This window comes from Dryobates pubescens, chromosome 38 (genome assembly GCF_014839835.1).
Source record: "Dryobates pubescens isolate bDryPub1 chromosome 38, bDryPub1.pri, whole genome shotgun sequence".
NCBI classification, from domain to species: Eukaryota; Metazoa; Chordata; class Aves; order Piciformes; family Picidae; genus Dryobates; species Dryobates pubescens.
In genome coordinates this window covers 4284946-4306288 of record NC_071649.1, presented here as the reverse complement: position 1 = coordinate 4306288, position 21343 = coordinate 4284946, and the positions used below count along the sequence as shown (strand labels likewise).

Sequence of the window (21343 nt, the reverse complement as noted above, 5' to 3'; positions counted from 1 at the left end):
TGGTTCATCCTGGTCAGCTTGGGCAGGTTAAAAATAAGGGAACAAACATCAAATGTGTGGTTGCTCCAGAAACATCCTTCTCCTTTCCTTCCTTCCTTCTGTCCCTCCTCCACTGAGAACAGGCCAAGAAGGCCTGAGCATCCCTGCCATTACAACCAGGTAACACGGAAATTAATCAATTAATTTATTATTAATGGGAGCAAAATGTAAAAGCGGAACAAACTGTAGATGCCCTACCCAGCACAGTCTCCTGCTGATGTCTCTGAAAGACCCTTTGTGATGAAACCAAATGGATTCCTTAGCTTTGAAAGGCTGAATATGCTGAACTGCAGATTCACACGGGTGAAATCTTACCTGTCTTCTATGTCCTTTTAGCGTTCTTTTTTCTCTTGTGCTTTCTGCACTGCTGGATTTTAGCATCTATGAGTCATACGATCCCTCTAGCATCAATATGTTTTTCCTCTGATTTCTAGCATCTCTGCCAGAAGGCCCCTGGTTAGACTTTCTGCATTTCAATGTGCTGGTGGTGATAGTGGTGGTAGCAATGATGTCTGGGCTGACACCTTCCATTTAGTTTATAGACAGAATTTTTCTGCTGCCGTTTTTTGAAAACCCAGACAGCCAGTACAGCTGCAATCAGTAACAAGCAGAGAAGCAGCACAATCACTGCTATGATAGCACCTTTACTGGACTTGGAACAATCCTCTCCTTCACAAGGCTCAGAAGTGGGGGCGGGCTCTTCACCAAGGCCCTGGGTGAGATTTTCTCGCTCATCTAATTCCTGGGCTGACGTGTCAGTAACGACAGCTGGAGCTGGTGCCGTGGTTGCTGCCTGTGCTGGGTAGGCAGTTGTTTCTTTTGGCTCTGTAAACCGGGTGTGATCGAACGGGCTGACCATCACAGGGGTTTCTGACACAGACGTTTGTAAGCTGGTTATCTCCAGCAGCATTGTTGTACTGGGCTCCTGAGTCACAGTTTCCAGGGATGTAGTTGAGTGGTCCCATACAGCATCATCATAGCTTCTGGTCATACTTAAATTCTCCAAACTGCTCACTGATGTAAGGGGTGCCAGTGTCTCTTTGTCCCCTTCATCATCTGTCCCTGTTGTTGCTGCCACAATCTGTGTTAAACCTTCCTCTGGGGCTGGACTACCGTTGCCTGATTTTCTTACTTCAACATGATTGGGCTGGTCAGTTGTGAGGATGATGTCATCATCTATTCCCATTGAACCATCAACTTTATCCCCCTCCTCTTCATCATCGTCTGCCACTTCTTGTGTTACTGGGTAGCCATCTAACCACGACTCATCAGTAATAGCACCTGCATCTACTTCTGCCTTCGAATTGTTATTTGTGAGAATGGGTCCGATGGGGAAATCCTCACTGTCATAAAACATTTTGGCACCAGGTTCATCATAGGCTGTCTTCCCTCCAATGTGGTTGTCACCTTCAGCAAACTGTGCTTTAGTGGAATCGTCTGTCTCTTTTGCCGATTCAGGTGCACTGAAGGCCTCTGATGGGAACCAAAACAAGTGTTTTTGGCTTAGGAATGACACAGGGGACTCAGTTGGAGCCCTGATTCCTTTTTCAGAGTGATCTCTGTTCCGAGTAGCACCTATGGTACTTCCAGTTCTTCTTTCCTCTGAACTTTTACTGGAAGAAAGTGGTTCTTGTTCCTGCCCATTTTCCTCTTTGCCATTGATATGTCCTTTTTCAATAATAGGTATTGATCTATCATCAGGAAAGTTATCTTCATAGTCAATATGTGCCTCAGTTTCATCTAGGAACATAAAACAAAACAAAACATTTAATTTCTCAAAAAAAAGCTCTGGGCTCATTTGTTGCAAGAAGCCAAGAAGAAAGTTGAAGCAAGGAGTGACTTTTAGGCAGTGCTTTTTATTCAGGGTTGTTTTCTTGAAGAAGGAATGGTCCACCATAAGCTGACAGCCAGAATCAAGTTTTTAAAACAAATCATGACAGGTGTCAATGCTAACTGCTAATATCTTATATTTCCAGATTTAAAGCTGTATATTCAAGCAAAAAATAGGTGTGGAGAAGAATGTGTAGCAAAAAGTAATCAGTTAATAATTGGACTTAAAAAAAACCACCCCAAACCTCTGAGTTTTACAGCCAGCTGATTTTAAGGGATCACATTCAGTACCTGATGTTCAATTTGTTATAATTATACTATTTTCTGGCAGTAATGTTGGTGTTGCAGTGATACAGCACCTGGGGCCAGGTGAGCTGAATCATATTTCTCACCCCATAAGAGGTCTTCAGAGCTGCACAAAGTAGACCCCACCACCAAAATGGGCACTGAGTTCTATTCACCTTCATCTGAAGAAAACAAGATACACTCATGACTACAGTGATAGAAAACTTAAACCCTAACACCTAAGTGTCAAAATAATACTGTCTATAATCAGCTCTCAGGCTTCCAGTTTTAAGAAACTAAATGTTGCTGAACAGGAAAAAAAAACACAATCCAAACCAACCCAACAAAAGAATAACTGAATGCCACAAAGGGCCAGATTCATCAGAAAGTGTGAGTTTGACTTAGAAATACTCTCAATGCCTCAACAGACCTATCAGTCATAGCAAAACAGGCTTGACTCAAAGCATAAAACCAAATGTTGGAACTTGAAGGACAGAATGCATTGTAATTTATATTCATTCCACTCTTCTAAAGCCTTAGCTCAATGAAGAATTTTCCAAACTAGCCAGGGTGGTTGATTTTCAGCTCACACAAGTTTTACTCCATAGAGTGTTGATGTAATTGCTGAGATTTATGCTGTCTTTAAAAGTCCTAGAAAATAGTGCCTTGGGATCTGGAAAATAAAACAAACTGAATTGTGGTGAGAATTCTTCTTTTTAAAAAAGTGTTGAGTCTTTCATGAAGACAGTGAAATGACAGACATGGCATGACACAGGAAACAAAGATTAATAGGAGAAGCTGTAGTACAAATCAACGGATCCATAAAGCCTTATCTTTCTGAGCCTTTTTTTACACTCAACCAACTCTGAATGACATTTTCATCTGCGGCCCACCTCAGTTTCTGAATGAGTCACATTCTCCTTGGAGACTGCTTCCCAGACTTCTGGCAGAGCCATATTTGGTCTGCTCTTAAGAAAGATTAGAAATGTTGTCAAACCAGCCTGACAAAAAACACTTAGTGGTGATGCAGCTCACACCAGCTTACTTTTTGCCAGAACAGCTTAAGCCAGGTACCAGAATAGAATGAGTATTAGCAACAGGTATTTTTCTTGGCATAGCATCTGTGTCTACCAGAAACCAAAGCAATTATGCTGAGGAAACCAAAATGTGTGACATAACCTCTATGAGAACTACCAAGGTGGAGAACTGAAGGTTCTCAGCAGGTCTTCCCATTTCATAGCAAAGGAATAGGGTGAGACAACACAACAGACAGGGGAATCTAGCTCTCAGAGTGGAAAGCCTACCAGTAGGACTCTCACTTTTCTAACTAAATTTAAAATCTTTATAATCAGTATTTCAGATTTTGTTAATGACGCTGAATACCAAAGCATTTTGCCAACCTATTTACGAAGCTCTGCGTGACACTAGCCATCACTCTGTGGCACTAACAATAGCCACCAAATGCTAGCATACTTTTGTCCCTTGTCTCACGTTCACTAAAGTATTTTTTCTATGTCTTTGCACAGAAATGGGGCTTCAAGCCACCTGGCCCTCTTGCCACCCCGCCAAAAGTTGTTATCTTCAATGCCTGCTTCGCCAAAGCCCAGTGTCTCTAAGGACAGCCTGTAGGTGTCTGTTAGGTACATATGAACTCGAACACCAGAGAATCATAGCATTATTTCTGTCAGAAAAGACTTTTAAAATCATTGAGTCCAACCACCAACCTCACGCCACCATGGACATTAAACCATGTCCTGAACTGCCATGTCTACACAGTTTTTTTAACACCTCCACTACTGCCTCCCTTGGCAGCCTGTTCCAATGCCTTGACCACTCCTTCAGTAAATAATTTTTCCCTTGTATCCAACCTAGGCCTCCCCTGGCAGAATCTGAGATTTTCCTGCACCATAATGAGAGAACTCACCATTTACCAACTGTGATGGTCATTGTTTTCTTTTTTGAGATGAATCATCACACCAGTCCCTTTACCTATATGTCTCCTGCACCTCTATTTTTGCCACTCATTTACTTTTCAGATTACAGTAATCCATCTGAGGATGAAACATTTGTTTTTACATTATGGTGTTCTAGTGCCTGCCTGTGTATCCATGAACAAAAATGACATTCATATGTTTGTGTTGTTTTCTCCAGGCCTCTTCTTAGTAAGAAATATGAATGGGCAGCTGGTATTCGTCTTATTGACCAGTATGGATCGTTGGGGAATGCTTAACAACTGTACCAGCATGCTTTTTATGGAATTTGAAGCTCTTCCCCTGCAGTACCTCTCCTGCCACGTACTTTCAGCCCTTTAAAAGAAAATCCTATGGAGGCACATCAACAATGAGCACAAGCTCCTAGGAAAATATGTCTTCAGCCTATCAGAATATAGTAAGGGTTTGTTGAATCATCAATCAAGTCTCCATCAAGCCTCCTGTCACTGGGCCTGATCCTGCATGTACAGAAATGAATCGTTGCTTTCTTAATGCTCGGCTGAGGGAAGAAAAAGCCCATTGTAGTCTGAAGAGAGGCTGAGCATGGAGCTCATTATACACTGCTTGTCACCACATAAGGGAGTCTTGTTCCTTCTGACAATCAGATTGTGGCCCAAGTTGTAAAGCTGTTATAACGTATTTTCATATGCAGCCTCCTATATTTGTATAGTTTATAGCAAAGGCTATCAACATAACTAATGTTGGCTTACGGGGTGCCAGAATGAAAGCAAGTATTGAGCTTTCTAAGCATCAAAGGAAATACAGACCCCCTTATTCCAAAGCTTTGATTTATATGATCCTGAATTGACTTACACAGCAATAATACTTTATTCTTTCTTTTGGGCCTCAGACCTTCCAACAGGGCTGGCACTCAGTGAGTTTGTGTTACCATGACAATATTTTAAGTCAGTCAGGAACTCCATTTTCCAGGAACAGATTGCACAACTTTTGTATTCCTTTTTGCTCACCTCTTCAGCACTTTCCTGAGCTTTCCAGCTCCCTGAATTTTAGTCTCAGTACTGAAGAACAACCACCAAAGTAGATTCAGCCCTACCTCTTATCTAAATAGTTGAAACCTTTGTTAATGCACAGTTTTAAAACAGCTAGCAAATGATTTAGAAATGGTTGCATCCTCCTTCCTATTCAGGCAGGTCTGGTTTTAAGAGACAGACGTTAAATTAGTTAGTCCAAGACCAAAATCTTTCTATATTTGGTCATTGTTTCATCTCACATCTACCCTCTTTAGGCAGACTCAAGTTTTGATTCCCTGTCTGAGGAATTACTGAGTCTGTAATGAGCATTTTACAACAACAGATACTGAAATAGTGTATTACCAAAGATATGAAGCTCAATTAAAAGGTAAAATTCTTGTAATTTAGCCTTGTCTTTTCTGGGAAGTGTTGAGTCCTGAAGAGCTTTCATCTTCCACAACTTCTGATCTGAATGTGAAAACAGTGACCACGCATAGAGAGAAGCAAACCCCAAAAGCCTAGTTTTCCACAGTATAAGAGCAGTTTAATTTTTCTTCTAGATAGCATATTAGCATCCGAGCTCTATTTTGGGTGCTGCTATTCTGGACAGCCATAAAGTGCAGTGCATATTTTGTAGATGCATTTTTGGAGTAGAGGAAATTGAAATTTGATTCTATGTAGACCATCACCATACACATTGCTACTGTACAACAACATCTTTATTCAAAGAACCTTAAAGCAGTTGCAGGAAACATTAACAAGCCAGCATTTGTCTTAAAGAGTGGGAAGGAAAAGAGCATGCAGACCTTTTGTAGCCTTTGCCTAAGCTCAGCCAGATCTGTGAACTACAGCAGCAGGCTGAATTATCCATTTGATTTGGATCAGACACTGAACTCACGTATCTCAAATCTGCCAGGCAGAAGTTGTGCTGCCTTTTGCAACAGCTACAAGGAGGATGATTTTTGTTGTATCAGAAAGCTAGTTAATATAAATATAACCCATCACAATTTTTTAAACTAATTCAATTTGGCAGAATCAGTTCATGCCAGATCAATACTTTATGCTCATCTAATACAGTGACAGACCTGAAAAGAGAACCAAAGTTTGTCAGAACAATTGTTTTGACATGCCACGGACATATTTTTTTTGCTGGTTTTATTTGTTTGCCACAACTCTCCCACTGCACTCTCAGAAGAAAAAACTCAAAACATTCCCAAGTCAGATCAAAAGCCAGAGACATTCTCTGTTACTCTCCCAATTAAAAAAAATTAAAGAAAAATAATTGAATGTTTCTGGCTGCTCATCCTTACAGACCATGCTAATGTGAATCACTACTACTCTTGACAACTCAGAAAGCAAAGTTTGAAGTAATGAGAATACCTAAACCAGGCAAAAGAGACCAAGAACTGCAGCTGAAGCTTTCAGAGGTGGCCAAACTTATCCAGATCCTCCTTACCCAGAAATTAGAAGGATGGTCCCCAGTGCAGAAAAAGACTAACTCTGAAGACACTAGACAGGTACCCAAGTGCTGACACTGCAGAGACTCTTTACTCTGAACATAGGACTCTCCTGCCCTAAGCTTATAGCTGGAAAAACTCAAAGCAGTCAAGGGAAAAGGATAAATAGATTACATTCTTTCTAGCTAGTATTAGAGCATGGTTGTGACATGATTTTCCCAGCCCATCTACCTTCTCTTTGAGGAAGCTAACTCAAGAATGCCAGGCAGCCCTGAACCCCCACTGAAATGTTAATGTTAATGCTTCAGATATTGAACTTACGGCCCATTTGGAGACAACCCCAGAAATGTCATTTAGCAACTGTTACTGTAGTCTCTGTGCCTGCAGGACAGCCACAGCATGACACATACATGTGTTCTTCCAGACCTTACCACAAATATATCTTCAGGATATGTACCTTCAGGATATATTTTGTGAAACAAATGAGTTGCCTCCACTGTAGCAGAAAAAATAATAAACTGCACAACCCACAAATTTCCCTCTTCTCTCCTTCAGGGTTGAATATCCCTGTGTTTTCAGCTAGAACACAGAGACTTTTCATGATGAGAAACTGCAGGCAACACTAAGTATACAGAGCCACATTTTTCTTACAAAGCATCTTGATTAAAAAATTATAGTTCCTTACCTGGTGTGTGCAATGCATGTTAGAGCCATTTGTAGTGTACTACTTTCTGAATTTCCAACATGGTTTGCTGTATCCAGAACCCACTTAATATAACCCTGGAATGATTTTGGTCAGTTATGCCCACAGACAAATTTTGCCACGTATGATGGACATGTCTGTAGATACATAGCATGTTTTTCATGTAATTGATGAATTTGCCAGCTGCATGGTTGTACACTCACATCCTGAGGGCCAGAATGGACTGTTTCTCTTCTGGCAGGATCAAAATGAAGAGGGATGATGATCATAAAGCTACTTCAAAGAACATTTAAGAGCTATATTTAGACACTGCTATAATGATAGTTCTTTGATGCCATATTTGCTCTGGGTGAGCAACTGGGAATGTAAAGCAGGCTCAATGCTTTTACACAAAGGAAAAAAGCAAATATTGCTGTCTGGTCTACCACCCTGCTTGGACAGGTGGGCATTAGAATGTGGCAGCTACCAAGCAGCACAGTGATGCACAGCTGTAACGTCCGCAATTAGAACCACAGATCTCACAGAACTTCAGGAAGCTGCATAAATGTTTATCCATCTTTCATGGATGGGATGGAGTAAGTTGCAGAGAGTAGTGCAGTGACTTGTCCCTTGTCCTGTAGACAGTGCAAGGCCTTTTACCTTCCAGTGCTCTGATCCAAGAGTTCTCCCCATGGTCCAGTGATGGTTTAAAGGCATTGGGACCACTTCACATTTCCAGTTGCTCCCCCAGCATAGATGCACAACAAGGGAACCATATTATCTTACCAGCCTCTAAACATAACACTTCCATTGAAGTGGCTTCACAACCATCTTTCCTCAGATATCAGCCAGTATGACCTCTGCCAACAGGAATACCAATACTCTGTTGAGTCCTGTCATTCACAGGTTGCCCAGGGAGGTGGTGGAAGCCTCATCCCTGGAAGTTTTTAAAGCCAGGCTGGATGTGGCTGATCTAGTGTGAGGTGTCCTTGCCCATGGCAGGGGGGTTGGAACTGGATGATCCTTGAGGTCCTTTCCAACCCTGAGAGTTCTGTGATTAACTTTTGTGATAGGGGAGCTATTCTCTTGCCTCAAAGCACTTAAAAAGCAGTTTATGTGCTGACTTATGGAGTCCTTAATTGATAATTATTGTCCTTTCTTCTATGGCCCCCAAGTATCTGTCAGCTGTAAATCAGGTTTGTTTTAATTACATTCCATCCTTTTTGGTTATTTTTCACTGAAATCTTACTTTAAAAAGCCACACTTTTCCTATTTCTTGTAAAAATATTTTTCTCCACACCTCCCCCCCTCCCCTCTCTCCACGCCACCCCACCCCACCCCCCCTGCTGCTGTGTGAAAGGCTCAGGCAAAACAGGGGAAACTGACTATTTATCTAGGGAAAACAGTGAAACACACACAACTTAAACTCTCTGGTTCTTTTTCTTCCTTACAATGATGTAACACAGTTTCATTTCTCTGTGTGGCAAGGTTAACATTTTCAGTGACCTCAGGGAAAGAATGAAGTACCGGTTTGGTATGGGTTATAGGAGATTCAGACCCACTGGTTTATTAGATGTAGATACTCATTTTTCCTTCTCTGCCTCCATGTCTCTCCTCCATTCCCTACAATATCTCACTTAATCATCTGAACTGCTGAAATAGTTCTGGAGGATGTTGGAATTCCTTCCCTTCCCTTCCCTTCCCTTCCCTTCCCTTCCCTTCCCTTCCCTTCCCTTCCCTTCCCTTCCCTTCCCTTCCCTTCCCTTCCCTTCCCTTCCCTTCCCTTCCCTTCCCTTCCCTTCCCTTCCCTTCCCTTCCCTTCCCTTCCCTTCCCTTCCCTTCCCTTCCCTTCCCTTCCCTTCCCTTCCCTTCCCTTCCCTTCCCTTCCCTTCCCTTCCTTTCCTTTCCTTTTCCTTAAAATTTCTCTGTTTTGCCAGAAATGGAATCCTGAAATTGTGATATATCTCTAAAAGAGAAATAATAAGATACTCTGATTGTTCTTAAATATTAGAAGAATTCTGAGATTTATGCAATGAACATGAGAAAGAGCATGAGAGAGCAGAATTTGTATTGCATCTACACCCGAACCTATTATGCTATTTAGTTTATGTTTAAACAAGAGGAAAAGTAAAACTTTATTGCAGAGTTTCTCTAACACCTAAAGGTGGATTTTCTTGAAGGTTTAAATTCAGGAAATGTCATTATTCTAATTTATCAGAGCTTTTACTTTTTTCATTTTATAAAACAAAAAAGCCTGACTTGTTGAGTCAAGTTGTTTGGTAAGAAAATCCACTTTCATTCCTTTTGATGGAGTAAATATCTGGGTAGCTACTGTTGTGTTTTTAGACAAGAATTCTGAAAGCATTTACTGTGGCAAACTAAAAATAATATCTTTTTTTTTTCCCAAACTTTTCCATCATACTGCTTAACTCTAACTCAAACTGAATTTCTTCCACTTTGTCATAGACTTCTTTTGTGGCACAGGCAGCTCTCCTAATTTCCATAGGTCGTTAATTTTCCTAAGTTAATGAATAGAAGCAGCATTTATCATTTATCATGGCCAGAGTTAAAAAGTGCTAAAACAAGTAGTAGGAAAGGGCTAATAAAAGCTCAGATCAGTCAAACTATCTACAAGCCAGTGAACAAAGTCTTAGGCTCATAAGATGGACTGCTATTGTATTACCCATTTTTCTTTTCCTCCCTCAAAATTCCAAGAACACCCAAAGGAATGCCAGCTCAATTCAATCTAGACAATCAAATGAAATGGAGAGAGTTGCATATGTGTCTTCTAGAAAGGTACTGATCCCTGTCTCCCTGTGGCCACAGTACCACCTCAGTATCTTGTCCTCTCTCTAAGAAGGATGTTCTCTTAGGGGCCTCAGCATGTAGCCCCACAAGAGTATGTAAGGCTGGGGACCTGGTGGTAAAGCCACAGTCAGCTCAGCACATCTATGGTAAGGAGAGATGCTCTTTGCATGCAGGCCATGCTTAGTGCATGCCTACAAAAAGACACCAGCTTTCTTCTGTGCTTGTTCTGAATTCCCTGAGGCAAGAACAAAGACCAAGTTTTCATTTCAGTAGCCTGCTGTGTAGCACCTCTGTGGCTTCATGTGAAAATAAACACAACAGAAGATGTACAAAACCCACATTGTACACTCCATCTGGTAAACAATGTGTGCTCAAGGAAAGGAAGGGATTACTAGGGACTTTACAAGAAATACCAGAGGTAGCTCAAAAGCCATTGCCCCGGCAGCCTTGGTGAGCCAAAGTGTGCTCATTGAGAAGCTACAAACCTCATCCAGCCACAGAATGAGCACCTGTAATATTGCAATCAGCTGATTTCCATAAAGGGGCTGACGTTGGTATTAAATATGCAGATGAAGAATCTTCTCAAGGGTTATTTTCCACCGAGTGAAAACTATGCTCAATTGGACTAGACCTTTAAAGTTCCCTTCCAACCCAAAGCACTCTTCACATCTATGATTCTACTAAGGAAAAAGAATAGTGGAGGAAAAAGAAAAATGATCATGAACTGGAAGTCAGAAGCTGAATGATAACCCTGGATAAGACTCAATAAATCCCTGAAATGGGGTTACTGGTTACAGGAAAAATAAGTATGGCATAAAAAAAAATAATTGAAAATTTTTCAAATAGCTGCTTCTGCTCAGAAAGAAACTTTATGCACACGAGTGTGAATAAATTATCCTCTCCTGTGGCTCACTGGAAACATCTACCAGTAGGATTGTAACAGCCCTGTTGGGCCAGCTGAGACATGCTATTCACCAAGAACTTCACTGGGACTGCACAGACCCTGGAAGCCTGAAATGATCTCAGCTGGGCTGATGGGAGGCTGTGACCTCCCCGAGGGGTGCCCTGCATCCTGGGTTAGCTTACCTTTGACACAGGCCTGAACCTGCCCGTACCACTCCCCGCAGGAGTTGCAGAGCAGTGTGAATGCTGTCTCTTTGTTGCCCATGATGTAGCCCTGGGCACAGACATAGAGCAGCTCATCCCCCATCTCAAAGCCAGTGTGGCCATGCAGGATGGTGTGGGGGAAGGACGGTGGGTCTCCGCAGGGCTTGTCTGAAAGGGAAAAGCAAATCAGATTGTAGAGACTTTGCAAAGGTCTTTAAATGCAGTACAAACTTCCACAGAACTCATGCAGCTCATCTGATCTATGCCCTTACCCTTCTTCATAACTATTTTCAGCTGTAATTGGGAAGGTCTGTGGTCTGTTGGGCTGTGATGTGATAACTGTGATGTTATTGATGTGTAACGACAAAGAATCTAGAGAAGCTCTGTTTCCATCAAGTCGGCCCAGGACATGAAGCTACAGTTACCTTCTTTGCCTGCTTCTGTAAAGACTAAAAAAGGCTTGGTAGGTTGGTACTGGAAAGCAAAAGCCTGGATGCAGTAATTTTTCTTAACTGCAGAAAAGCTTGTGAAATTGTTTAAATCTGGCACTTTAATGTCTGCTGTACTGGAGCAAGAAAGCAGAGGCTGAGCAGCGACCCAGCCCACGTTTACAGAAAGAAAAGTTGCAGGTGGACATCAGCAGTTTTTCAAACTATGCCTAATCTTCTAGTCTTTCTCAAAATCAAAGTGGTTCTTCACAGATACTCAAATTCCACAGCGAATTGCAGAACAGTGGGGATTGAATGGGACCTCTGGGGATCATCTACTCAAACCTTGCTGCTAAAGCGGGGTCACCTAAGGCAGGCCACACAGATTTTGGAAGTCTCTCTGGGCAGCCTCTTCCAGTGCTCTGTCACTCTCAAAGTAAAGAACTTCTCCCTTATATTTAGGATGAACTTTCTGGTTTCTGGTTTTTGCCTGTTGCCTCTTGTCTTACTGAACATCACTTGCTCCTTATTTTAGGTTAGAGACCCTAAAATAACTGGTGACTTATGCTCCTCAACTTAACACCTCCCAGGGATAGCATAGTTCTGATCTCTGTGAGAATTTAAGCAGCTAAATTCATCAGGATGTAAAATCTAACAAGATGTTTAATAATATTTCTGCTGACAGCACTAAAAGCCAAGAGACCAAAACTGCTATAAACAATAACAAAATTTATCTGCATGTTCTGTTGCATGAAAGGACTGAGAGGAGGCAGACAGACAACTGCCAACACAGTGTAAACTGAATTTTAACGCTCTCTTTTCAGGTTTGAAGAACCTCAGCTATTGGTAACAAATGGGTCAAGATCTTCTAGGGAACACCCAGGCATTGCAGTTTTTCTTCTCCTAAAGGTCTCCCAAGAAGGGTTTGCTCTGCCTCCTTTTTCTCCAGATGTTTTACAATCCCTTTTGGAATAGACATCTGATGGTTACAGAAAAGTAAAACAACAACCAAACCACACACCCTGTAATGCATGAGCATGATTTAACCAGGAACCACAAGGACAAAGTGTGCAGTGTTGGTGAAGATAAACATTTCTATATTCTTTCTTAAATCTGGGACTTTTTTCCCCCAGTGGTTCTAGAGTCCTTATTGACTGTGGAAGGAAAACAACATTTCTGCTTGCAGACATAACTGAAGAATCAAAATCTGCTGTTGTCCCGATACAGAACAACCAAAAAAGAAAAGGCTAATAGGTAATAGCTCAGGAGATTTGGTAAATGAATGAGATAAGGGGAACTTAGGGCCAAGTCTGTGTTCTAGCTTCAATCTCTCCTATTGAACCCAGTTTGTCTTGGTACAAAAACCTAATTACTTAGTTGGTTCAACAAGGATTATATTCCTTGGAAAGGCGTTTGTTTGAAAGCTGAAAAAGTGACCTCAAAGACAATGTTCCTAAACGTGCAAAAGGAGAAGCCTCTTCAGAGAACATCCTTGCTGTTTGTTAGAGTCTGCTTTCGGGACAGCATCAGCATGAAGTCTTACAAACAGCATTCCCACTGACACCAGTTCACACTCAGGGTTTTCCAAGGCAATAGTTTTGACAGAAAAGCTTCTTCAGGCTACTTTCTGCAAAAGCTCAGACTTTCCTGCTTGTGCCCTACGGACATTCTGCAAGATCTTTGTGAGTCCCAGCAGCAGCTTTTCTCATCATCTACCCAGTTCGGTCCCAGCATAGGTAGATACCTGTTTGTTTGGAGATGTGATGTATTTAAGTTGTCAGTTGCTTACCTTGCAGTGAAATGAAAATCCTATGATAAACACCCACGCTCTGTGAAAGTTCTTTTGGATGAGGCTGTTAGAAATGCTCCAACAGACCTTGCTAACCACTTCTCAACCAAATATGCTGAAAAACATCTGCCACTAATTTAGGGGACACACTACTGAAGTCAAAGCTTTGAAGGCTATTCTCCATACTGTACACAATAGAATAGAACAATAGAATAAACCAGGTTGGAAGAGACCTTCAAGATCATCGCCTCCAACCCATCAACCAATCCAACACCACCTAAACAACTAACCCATGGCACCAAGCACCCCATCAAGTCTCCTCCTGAAAACCTCCAGTGATGGTGACTCCACCACCTCCCCGGGCAGCCCATTCCAATGGGCAATCACTCTCTCTGTGTAGAACTTCTTCCTAACATCCAACCTAAACCTTCCCTGGTGCAGCCTGAGACTGTGTCCTCTACACATACACATATACAGTCTAACACCTTCAGAAGTTGGTGGGAGTTATGCACACACACACTGACAGAAAAAACAAGCTCTTGAGGCTACACAAAGCTCAGTTTATGTACAATCTCATGGAGACCTGGCACCTGAGCAAGTGAGGAGCAGTTAGCAGCTAATGCCTTTCCTGTAAACTGGTTGGATGAATAGAGATTGATGTGGATGAAAGGAATAAAAAAACATTTGATTGCCTTGTAGCAAGGATACAGATCCCTGCAGTTCATGTGCTTTATTTATCTAGCTACTTCCATCAGTACAAATGGGAGCTGTGTATCTGCTCCAAGGAAAGTATTAATCCCAAGGATGTATGGGACAATTATATCTCAGAGAGTATTCTTATCTACAAAGCCTCGCTTCTTAATCCTGTGGCCAGAGGAAGCAGGAAAAGCAACACACACATTAGTTAAATACAGCAAACACATTCAAAAAGCACATTATAACCTTCCAGGAAAGAAGAAAGCTGAAGGGAGCCTTGCTGTAAAACTGGGCAATGAATGTGGTAACGGAGATTTATGAGATCCTGAAGGAGAGCTGACTGATGTGCGGATAGAAAAAAAACAACTGGGGAGTTTGAAGATGTTCATGGATGAACATCTGGGGAACATTTGATGCTTTCACAGGAGACTTGGTAAGGTGCATGTCTCCACTGCAGAGCACACTAAGTGGCAGCTGGGCAAGAACAAGTGAAACCTGTACCCTGCAAAGGCATACTCGAGTTCCTGTATCTATTTTGCTGCCGTCCTCCCCTCTATCAGACGTACAGGAATTTTCCAGGTTGCAGCATGTGACAGCTTTCTCATCCTGCTGCAGTCTCAGTTGCTATGACAATTCCTGCTCAGCCCTTTGCCAAACCTGTTCTTTCTGGTACGTGTACAGAAGTGACACTGGCACAGCAGCTCAGCAAGTAGAGCACTCCTGGGGACAGGCTTCAGATTTTTGTCTGTGGCTTTTGTACCAGGAGATGGCAAAGCATGGGCTGTTTGGAACAACAGCTTGGGCTCAGTGCTGGCATTCAAGCCATTTTCTTGCTGGAAGAGAGGAGGCAGCTCTGGGCCATGAGGTGGGAGAGAGGGTGTGCTGGCAGCAGCTTGTCATATAGGGGAACAGTACTGCTCTTTGTTAAGGCAGCCACAGGGATTGCCTAGACTGGTGATGCTCATAGATGAGGACTGGTCTCCTCCAGTGCTGAACTCTTTCTGGAGCACTGCTTTGCCCCTCATCTATCCTCCCACAAACCAGCATATTTTCCTAGCACTTGCTAAAAATGAGTCAAATGCATGCTTCCCAGTACACCAGCCTGATGGGCTTGATACTTAGGTCCCATCCAGCAGATTCTGTGCTCTGCCTGCTTGTGTGCAAGATCACATCTCAAACCTGGAAACTTGGAGTAAGTTTCTGGATATTGTGATGCTTTGCCACATATTGACAGTGAATTCAAACACCTATAGTTGGACTTCAGCAAACATCAGTGGATTGGGCTACATAGCAAGACAGCACGGTACAGATAGAAAGCAATGTTGAAATGTGCAGCAGATCTACATGTCAGCAGTAGTTTGGTACAGACTGTCTCCTGGAGTGAAAATTACCCCCACCACAATATAAATGGGTTGAAATCGGGATAGACAACATCTGACAACAGGATGGGAATAAGTGGCACAGCAAAGATGTACGAGTTGAGTGTAGATGTGTTAGGGCGAGGGACGACTCTGGTTACAAACCTTTGAGAGACTTAGCAATTCTTTTTTTACAGGGTACTGAAGATGCCTCTTGCTAATTGAGTCAGTACATTCAACATTGGTTGGCCCCTCTGAAGGGTAACTTTGACTCCAAACCATGGGTGGAAAGGATTTGTGACAAAGGGTTTCTGGCAGAGTTGACACAAGCCACTTTAACAACACAGCACCCCTCCTCCCCAGTCCAGATTTGAAGCATAGCATCAGTTTGTAAAGGCTTTTTTGAGATGTATTCATAAAATACTGCCTATAGAAAGGAGAGCCTCAGATCAATGCAAACCCCCATCGACATGAGAAAAAAAGTTAACTTCAGCTTCTACGCCACCTGTCAGAACTGGGAATCCACTGAAATCTGATTATCTACAACTGCTGCCTTTAACTGTGCACCATGCTCAGAAATCTGACACGAAACATCCCCTGCTACAACTGCCTCATTCAGCAGAGTTTTTCCAGAGAGACCACTGGAATTTATAGGATGTCATCTCATCGTTAAGAAACTGGAAAATGCAACTCTTAATTCTCAGCCCTGTGAAAGAGTAGTGTGCTTGTTTGTTTTTCTTCTTGATTGCAGAGACACTAAAGCCTATGGGATTTTGCTTTTTGGATGAAAACACTGAGCACAAATAGAGTACAAAGAACCAAAACTCAGTCAGTCATAGCCAACATAAGTCCTGTTTGTAAGCCACCGATTTTAGGATGTCAATAACTCCTTCGACAGGGCTTGTAACAATGCGTTTGGTTTAAATGACATCACCAGGTAGCTGGAAATTCACTGTCCACTATCTGGAAAAGAAAAGCTGCAGCAACGAAAAAATTAAAAGCTTCATCTCTACAGCAAAGGATGGTAAAGACAAAGAAACACTTCAAATATCACATAAAGCAAACGGCGGTTTGGTTGCTCTTGGAGGCTGCTTTTAATATATTCAGAATACACTAATTTATTTTTTTTCCTGTTTTAAAAGGCAAACTGAAATATGTAAACCATCAATCCTTAATGGGTATCTGGAGCCAGCAGTTGTGATTAACAAAGTTTGATTTGCATTGACGCTGTATGCTAGTATAAGTTTCTGCCTGTTTAGTTTTTCTATAGTGACAGCAAATCAAAGCCTTATGGAGTAGAGATTGATCTTGTCGCCTGTAAATACCAGTGGGTCACCAAAAGAAAGAACCAATAAAAGCTGGGAGCTATCAAGAGAGAGATCTTTCCTTTGCTGCTTTAAAAAAAAAAAAAAAAAGGTGGAAAAAAAGAAAGAAAACAGGAAAGGGAACAGAGAGGATTAGACACATACAAGAAATTGAATGGTGTATGGTCCTCTCAAAAAGGGAAAAAAAAAGAAGCCTGATAGTAAAACCTCCAGCTTTCTGTTTTCCTTGCTTTATCTCTTTTGGACTTTGAGGTATTCTCTTATGAGCCTTGATAGAGAATAAATAAACACTCTGTGGGCCAGATCTGACTTCACGTGTGATACTCTACTTTCAGAATACACAGAATCCAATATATTTTTAGGTAATCTTTGGCACTCAGGGCTAAGAAAGAAACTCTCTGATCTCAGCATCTCCAAAGCTGGTGGTACAGAGTTGTCCTCCAGTCTCTAATGGCTGCATAAAACATTTGTTTACAAGCAACTGAGAAGACACATTTCTCCCTACTGCCAAACCTGCAGCTATGCTCCACAACATTCATAAAACATCACAGCTACATCTTTCCCTGTCAGGCATAACTCCTAGTACTGATGCCCTGGAAAACACAACTCTTAGTATCAAATATTGCTGCAATTCCTCGGTGTATGCAGAACAAGATCTGTTTCAGAAACAGAGAAAAAATGTCTCACACTTCAGGACTTTTCTTTGCAAGGACCTAATCCTCCTCATATACTCAGAGCTCTTGCTAGCCTCTGGCCACTGCTGAGGCGCACTGAGGTGTATGCTGAAACAATTTTAACCTGTTCACATGCTAAATGTTAATTGAGTAAAGACTGATTAGAAATCAGGGCTTAAGAAGGGCTTAAGAAGGGAATTTTGAGATGGAAACTTCTATGGCGGTGCAATATGGTGCCATATTGGTGGTGAATGGTGCCACATCCAGCTGGCAGCCAGTCACTAGTGGTGTGCCCCAGGCATCAGTACTGGGCCCCATGCTCTTTAACATCTGTATTGATGATCTGGATGAGGGCATTGAGTCCATCATCAGTAAATTTGCAGACGACACCATGCTGGGGGCAGGAGTTGATCTGCTGGAGGGTAGAGAGGCTCTGCAGAGGGACCTCGACAGGCTGGACAGATGGGCAGAGTCCAACAGCATGAGACTGAACACATCCAAGTGCCGGGTTCTGCACATTGGCCGCAACAACCCCACGCAGAGCTACAGGCTGGGGTCAGAGTGGCTGGAGAGCAGCCAGGCGGAGAGGGACCTGGGGGTGCTGGTTGATGGTAGGCTGAACATGAGCCTGCAGTGTGCCCAGGCAGCCAAGAGGGTCAATGGCATCCTGGCCTGCATCAGGAACAGTGTGGCCAGCAGGAACAGGGAGGTCATTCTGCCCCTGTACACTGCACTGGTTAGGGCACACCTTGAGTACTGTGTCCAGTTCTGGGACCCTCAGTTTAGGAAGGATGTTGACTTGCTGGAACGAGTCCAGAGAAGGGCAACAAAGTTGGTGAGGGGTTTGGAGCACAGCCCTGTGAGGAGAGACTGAGGGAGCTGGGGTTGCTTAGCCTGGAGAAGAGGAGACTCAGGGGTGACCTTATTGCTCTCTACAGCTACCTGAACGGAGATTGTAGACAGGCAGAGGTTGGTCTCTTCTCCCAGGAAGCCAGTACCAGAACAAGAGGACACAGTCTCAGGCTTCACCAGGGGAGGTTTAGGTTGGATGTGAGGAAGAAGTTCTATACAGAGAGTGTGATTGCCCATTGGAATGGCCTCCCTGGGGAGGTGGTGGAGTTGCCATCATTGGTGGTTTTCAGGAGGAGACTTGATGGGGTGCTTGGTGACATGGGTTAGTTGTTTAGATGGGTTGGATTGGTTGATGGGTTGGACACAATGATCTTGAAGGTCTCTTCCAACCTGGTCTATTCTATTCTATTCTATTCTATTCTATAGGATTTGCTCTTGCTGCTTCTTACTGGATATGGTTGGACTTGATCTTAAATGTCTTTTCCAAGCAACATAATTCTATGATTCTGTCATTTACTTCCCAAAACTGAAAGCAGCATTGCTGAGGTGAAAGTTCTGCTAAAGTTCTGCTTTCATCAGTCAAAAGGTTTGTGTGTTACTGTGTACTACACTTGCATGTTAAGGGTCTTGTCTTTCTGAACTCAGCTCTTTTCATACCAACTATAGACTAGGCTGTGCCACTCTACCTCACCTAAGCATTGCTATTTGAACTCTGGCTCTGCATCCACATTTTCTGATATGTTCAAAGAAGAGGGGACCTTCCTGTCATCCAGAAATGTTTCTGTGTGAAAGCACAGCATGATCATCCCATTCTGCCATCAGGAAATTCCCTGACTTGAACAAAACAAGTTGTTTGTCAATTTTGTCTCCTTTGCAAAGATCTGAATTTGCCCTGAGTTTAACTCTGCAGTTTCCAAGTCCAGAGCAGCACTCCTTCCCAACAAGCACTGTCAGACTATGTTCGTATCTTCACTTTAGCCCCTTTACTGTGCACAGTAACCAGATGCAAAGGGCAAGGTTCAACATCTACGTGGAAGCTCAGACACAGAAGGTGGAGACACACAGGGGAGCACAAGGGCACAATGGAACAATAGTGGCATGAGCCATGATTTCAGCATCCCACAGCTGTCCCACCCACTGCAAGGTTTTTCTCCGCGGGGGTAGGGGGGTTGGGGGGGGGGGGGGGGGGTGGAGAATGACAAAAGAGATTTGAATGAAGACAATGAGAGAGTTTTGTAGATGTTTACTGGGAGATGCTCCTATTTGTGAGGAGCAGCATGGAAGAAAGCACAAAGGTGCTTGTGTGACCACATTAGCAACTGGGTGACAGAGCCGGCATCACTCATAGAGGCACGGAGCCTGGAGTTGCTATCATGAGGGTGACTTGAGAGGATGGTCAGCCAATCTGATTTTTTTACTACCTGGATGCACATCAAATATGCATCACCTCTGCCACGTTTCACTGCAACCATATTTTCATTCCCACTGCTGTTTATCAAAATGCCTTCCTGTGCTGTGAACTTTTATTTCCCAGTAAATGCCACCTGCTTCTCCCTGCTTTTCTCGGAACTGAGATGTGAAACTTCACTGGGGACATCATCAATCTGTTTCAGGGGCTCCCAGACTTCTTTACACAATCCTGCCTATTGGTAACAATTTAGTTTTTTACTGCAGAATCTTTCTTTGCTTGTAGGTTACAGCATTTGAATATCTGAAAGTTTAAGCATCAACATAAACTGGAAATAAATAGATTTTCAGAATCATCCATGATATAGCAAGGGCCCTAGCAGGCTAGTCTACACTTGTTAACAAAACAACAACAACCCAAAACAAAAATAAAATGTAGGCAATGAAGTTTGTATGCAAAATGATCCCATGAAATGTTCTATACTGATACATATGCAACAGTGTGGTGTTTTGCAGTCAGAAGCCAGCTTCCTGGGTTATATTTAACCATTTTTGGGAAATGCTTTAGGCATCTCAGTTATATTGGTGTCAGATAGAGTCTTTTCTATAAAGGTTGTCCTGTGAACACCAAAATGGGTTCTTCCAGATCAGTAGTGCTGCTTGAACTTGCAAAAACTGCAGCAAAGACAAAAAGTTAGTGCAATTTATCTCCTGCCACCAATGTCTTTGCAGCAGTTGGCTCACTTCATGGGCAATTAGTATAAAGATTGCTTCCTTAACATTCTCTCTTTGCCTCTCAGCACCGAAAAATTGAGGGCAAAACTTTTAGTGTTGCAAGAGAGATGACTCTGCATTACTTCAATAGTATATCAGTGCTGACCTTCATCCTTTACACAAAAAGCATCATATTGGTCATTCACAAAGCGATTGGTTTCAATTTTAACATCAATGGCTTTCACGCTCTGCTGTTTGCTGCCCGTCTTTCTGCATATAATTGTCCTAAAATAAAGAAGAAGAAGAAAAAAACCAGTCAGAAATCTTCTGAAGTTGTACATGCAGATGAAATTTGGAGATCTTTTATCACAGCCATCAGGCTTTAGTCTTGGCTTAACTGTTTGAGTTGGCGCACAAGGCATTAGTGTGGGAAGATCCATGGAAAAAGCTAAGCGAGAATTAGCAGTAATTAAAAAGTTGATTGCTGTAGCTCAATTCAAGGCATAGGAAGCATTAAAGAATATTTATCTGTTATAATCTGTAATGCTTCCAAACATCGGACCAAGTCCCAGAGTATCTAAGGCCATATTCAGCTCTCACATTCCAGCAATATAGATATCCACCAATGGCACCTGGATAAGAACGAACAGAAAACTCAAGATTTGGTCTGAAAGATTATATATCATTGTCATTTTACATTAAAAGACCATTAATGTCACATAGTCAGCTGCCCAAAAGCTAACACAGGCAAACTCAGAAAATTCATCTTCAGTTCTTGGAAGAAAAACTGCTACTTTTTTTTAAACAGCAATTCCACCCTCTTGTGTAAACTGCTTTTTTTCTGGTTTGATACCCAGCAGTGCCTAATTCATCCTGTGGTGCTTTGCAGGCTTGAGCGAAGGCAATAAATCTGTATTTACATTCACAACT

The 21343-nt window shown here is 42.4% G+C and overlaps 1 protein-coding gene across 1 annotated transcript in view; it reads right to left on the bottom strand.

Annotated features, from left to right (window-relative positions):
* Positions 1 to 257: 257 nt before the first annotated feature.
* The window catches only part of SUSD5 (sushi domain containing 5), a 44636-nt gene continuing 23550 nt past the window's right edge, over positions 258 to 21343 (bottom strand). The window contains exons 3-5 of the mRNA XM_009907954.2: positions 20580 to 20698; positions 11150 to 11338; positions 258 to 1779 (exon numbers count right to left, since the gene is read on the bottom strand). Coding sequence (XP_009906256.2) covers positions 497 to 1779; positions 11150 to 11338; positions 20580 to 20698 — 1591 coding nt within the window. The 3' untranslated portion in view covers positions 258 to 496. The remainder of the gene's footprint in view (positions 1780 to 11149; positions 11339 to 20579; positions 20699 to 21343) is intronic.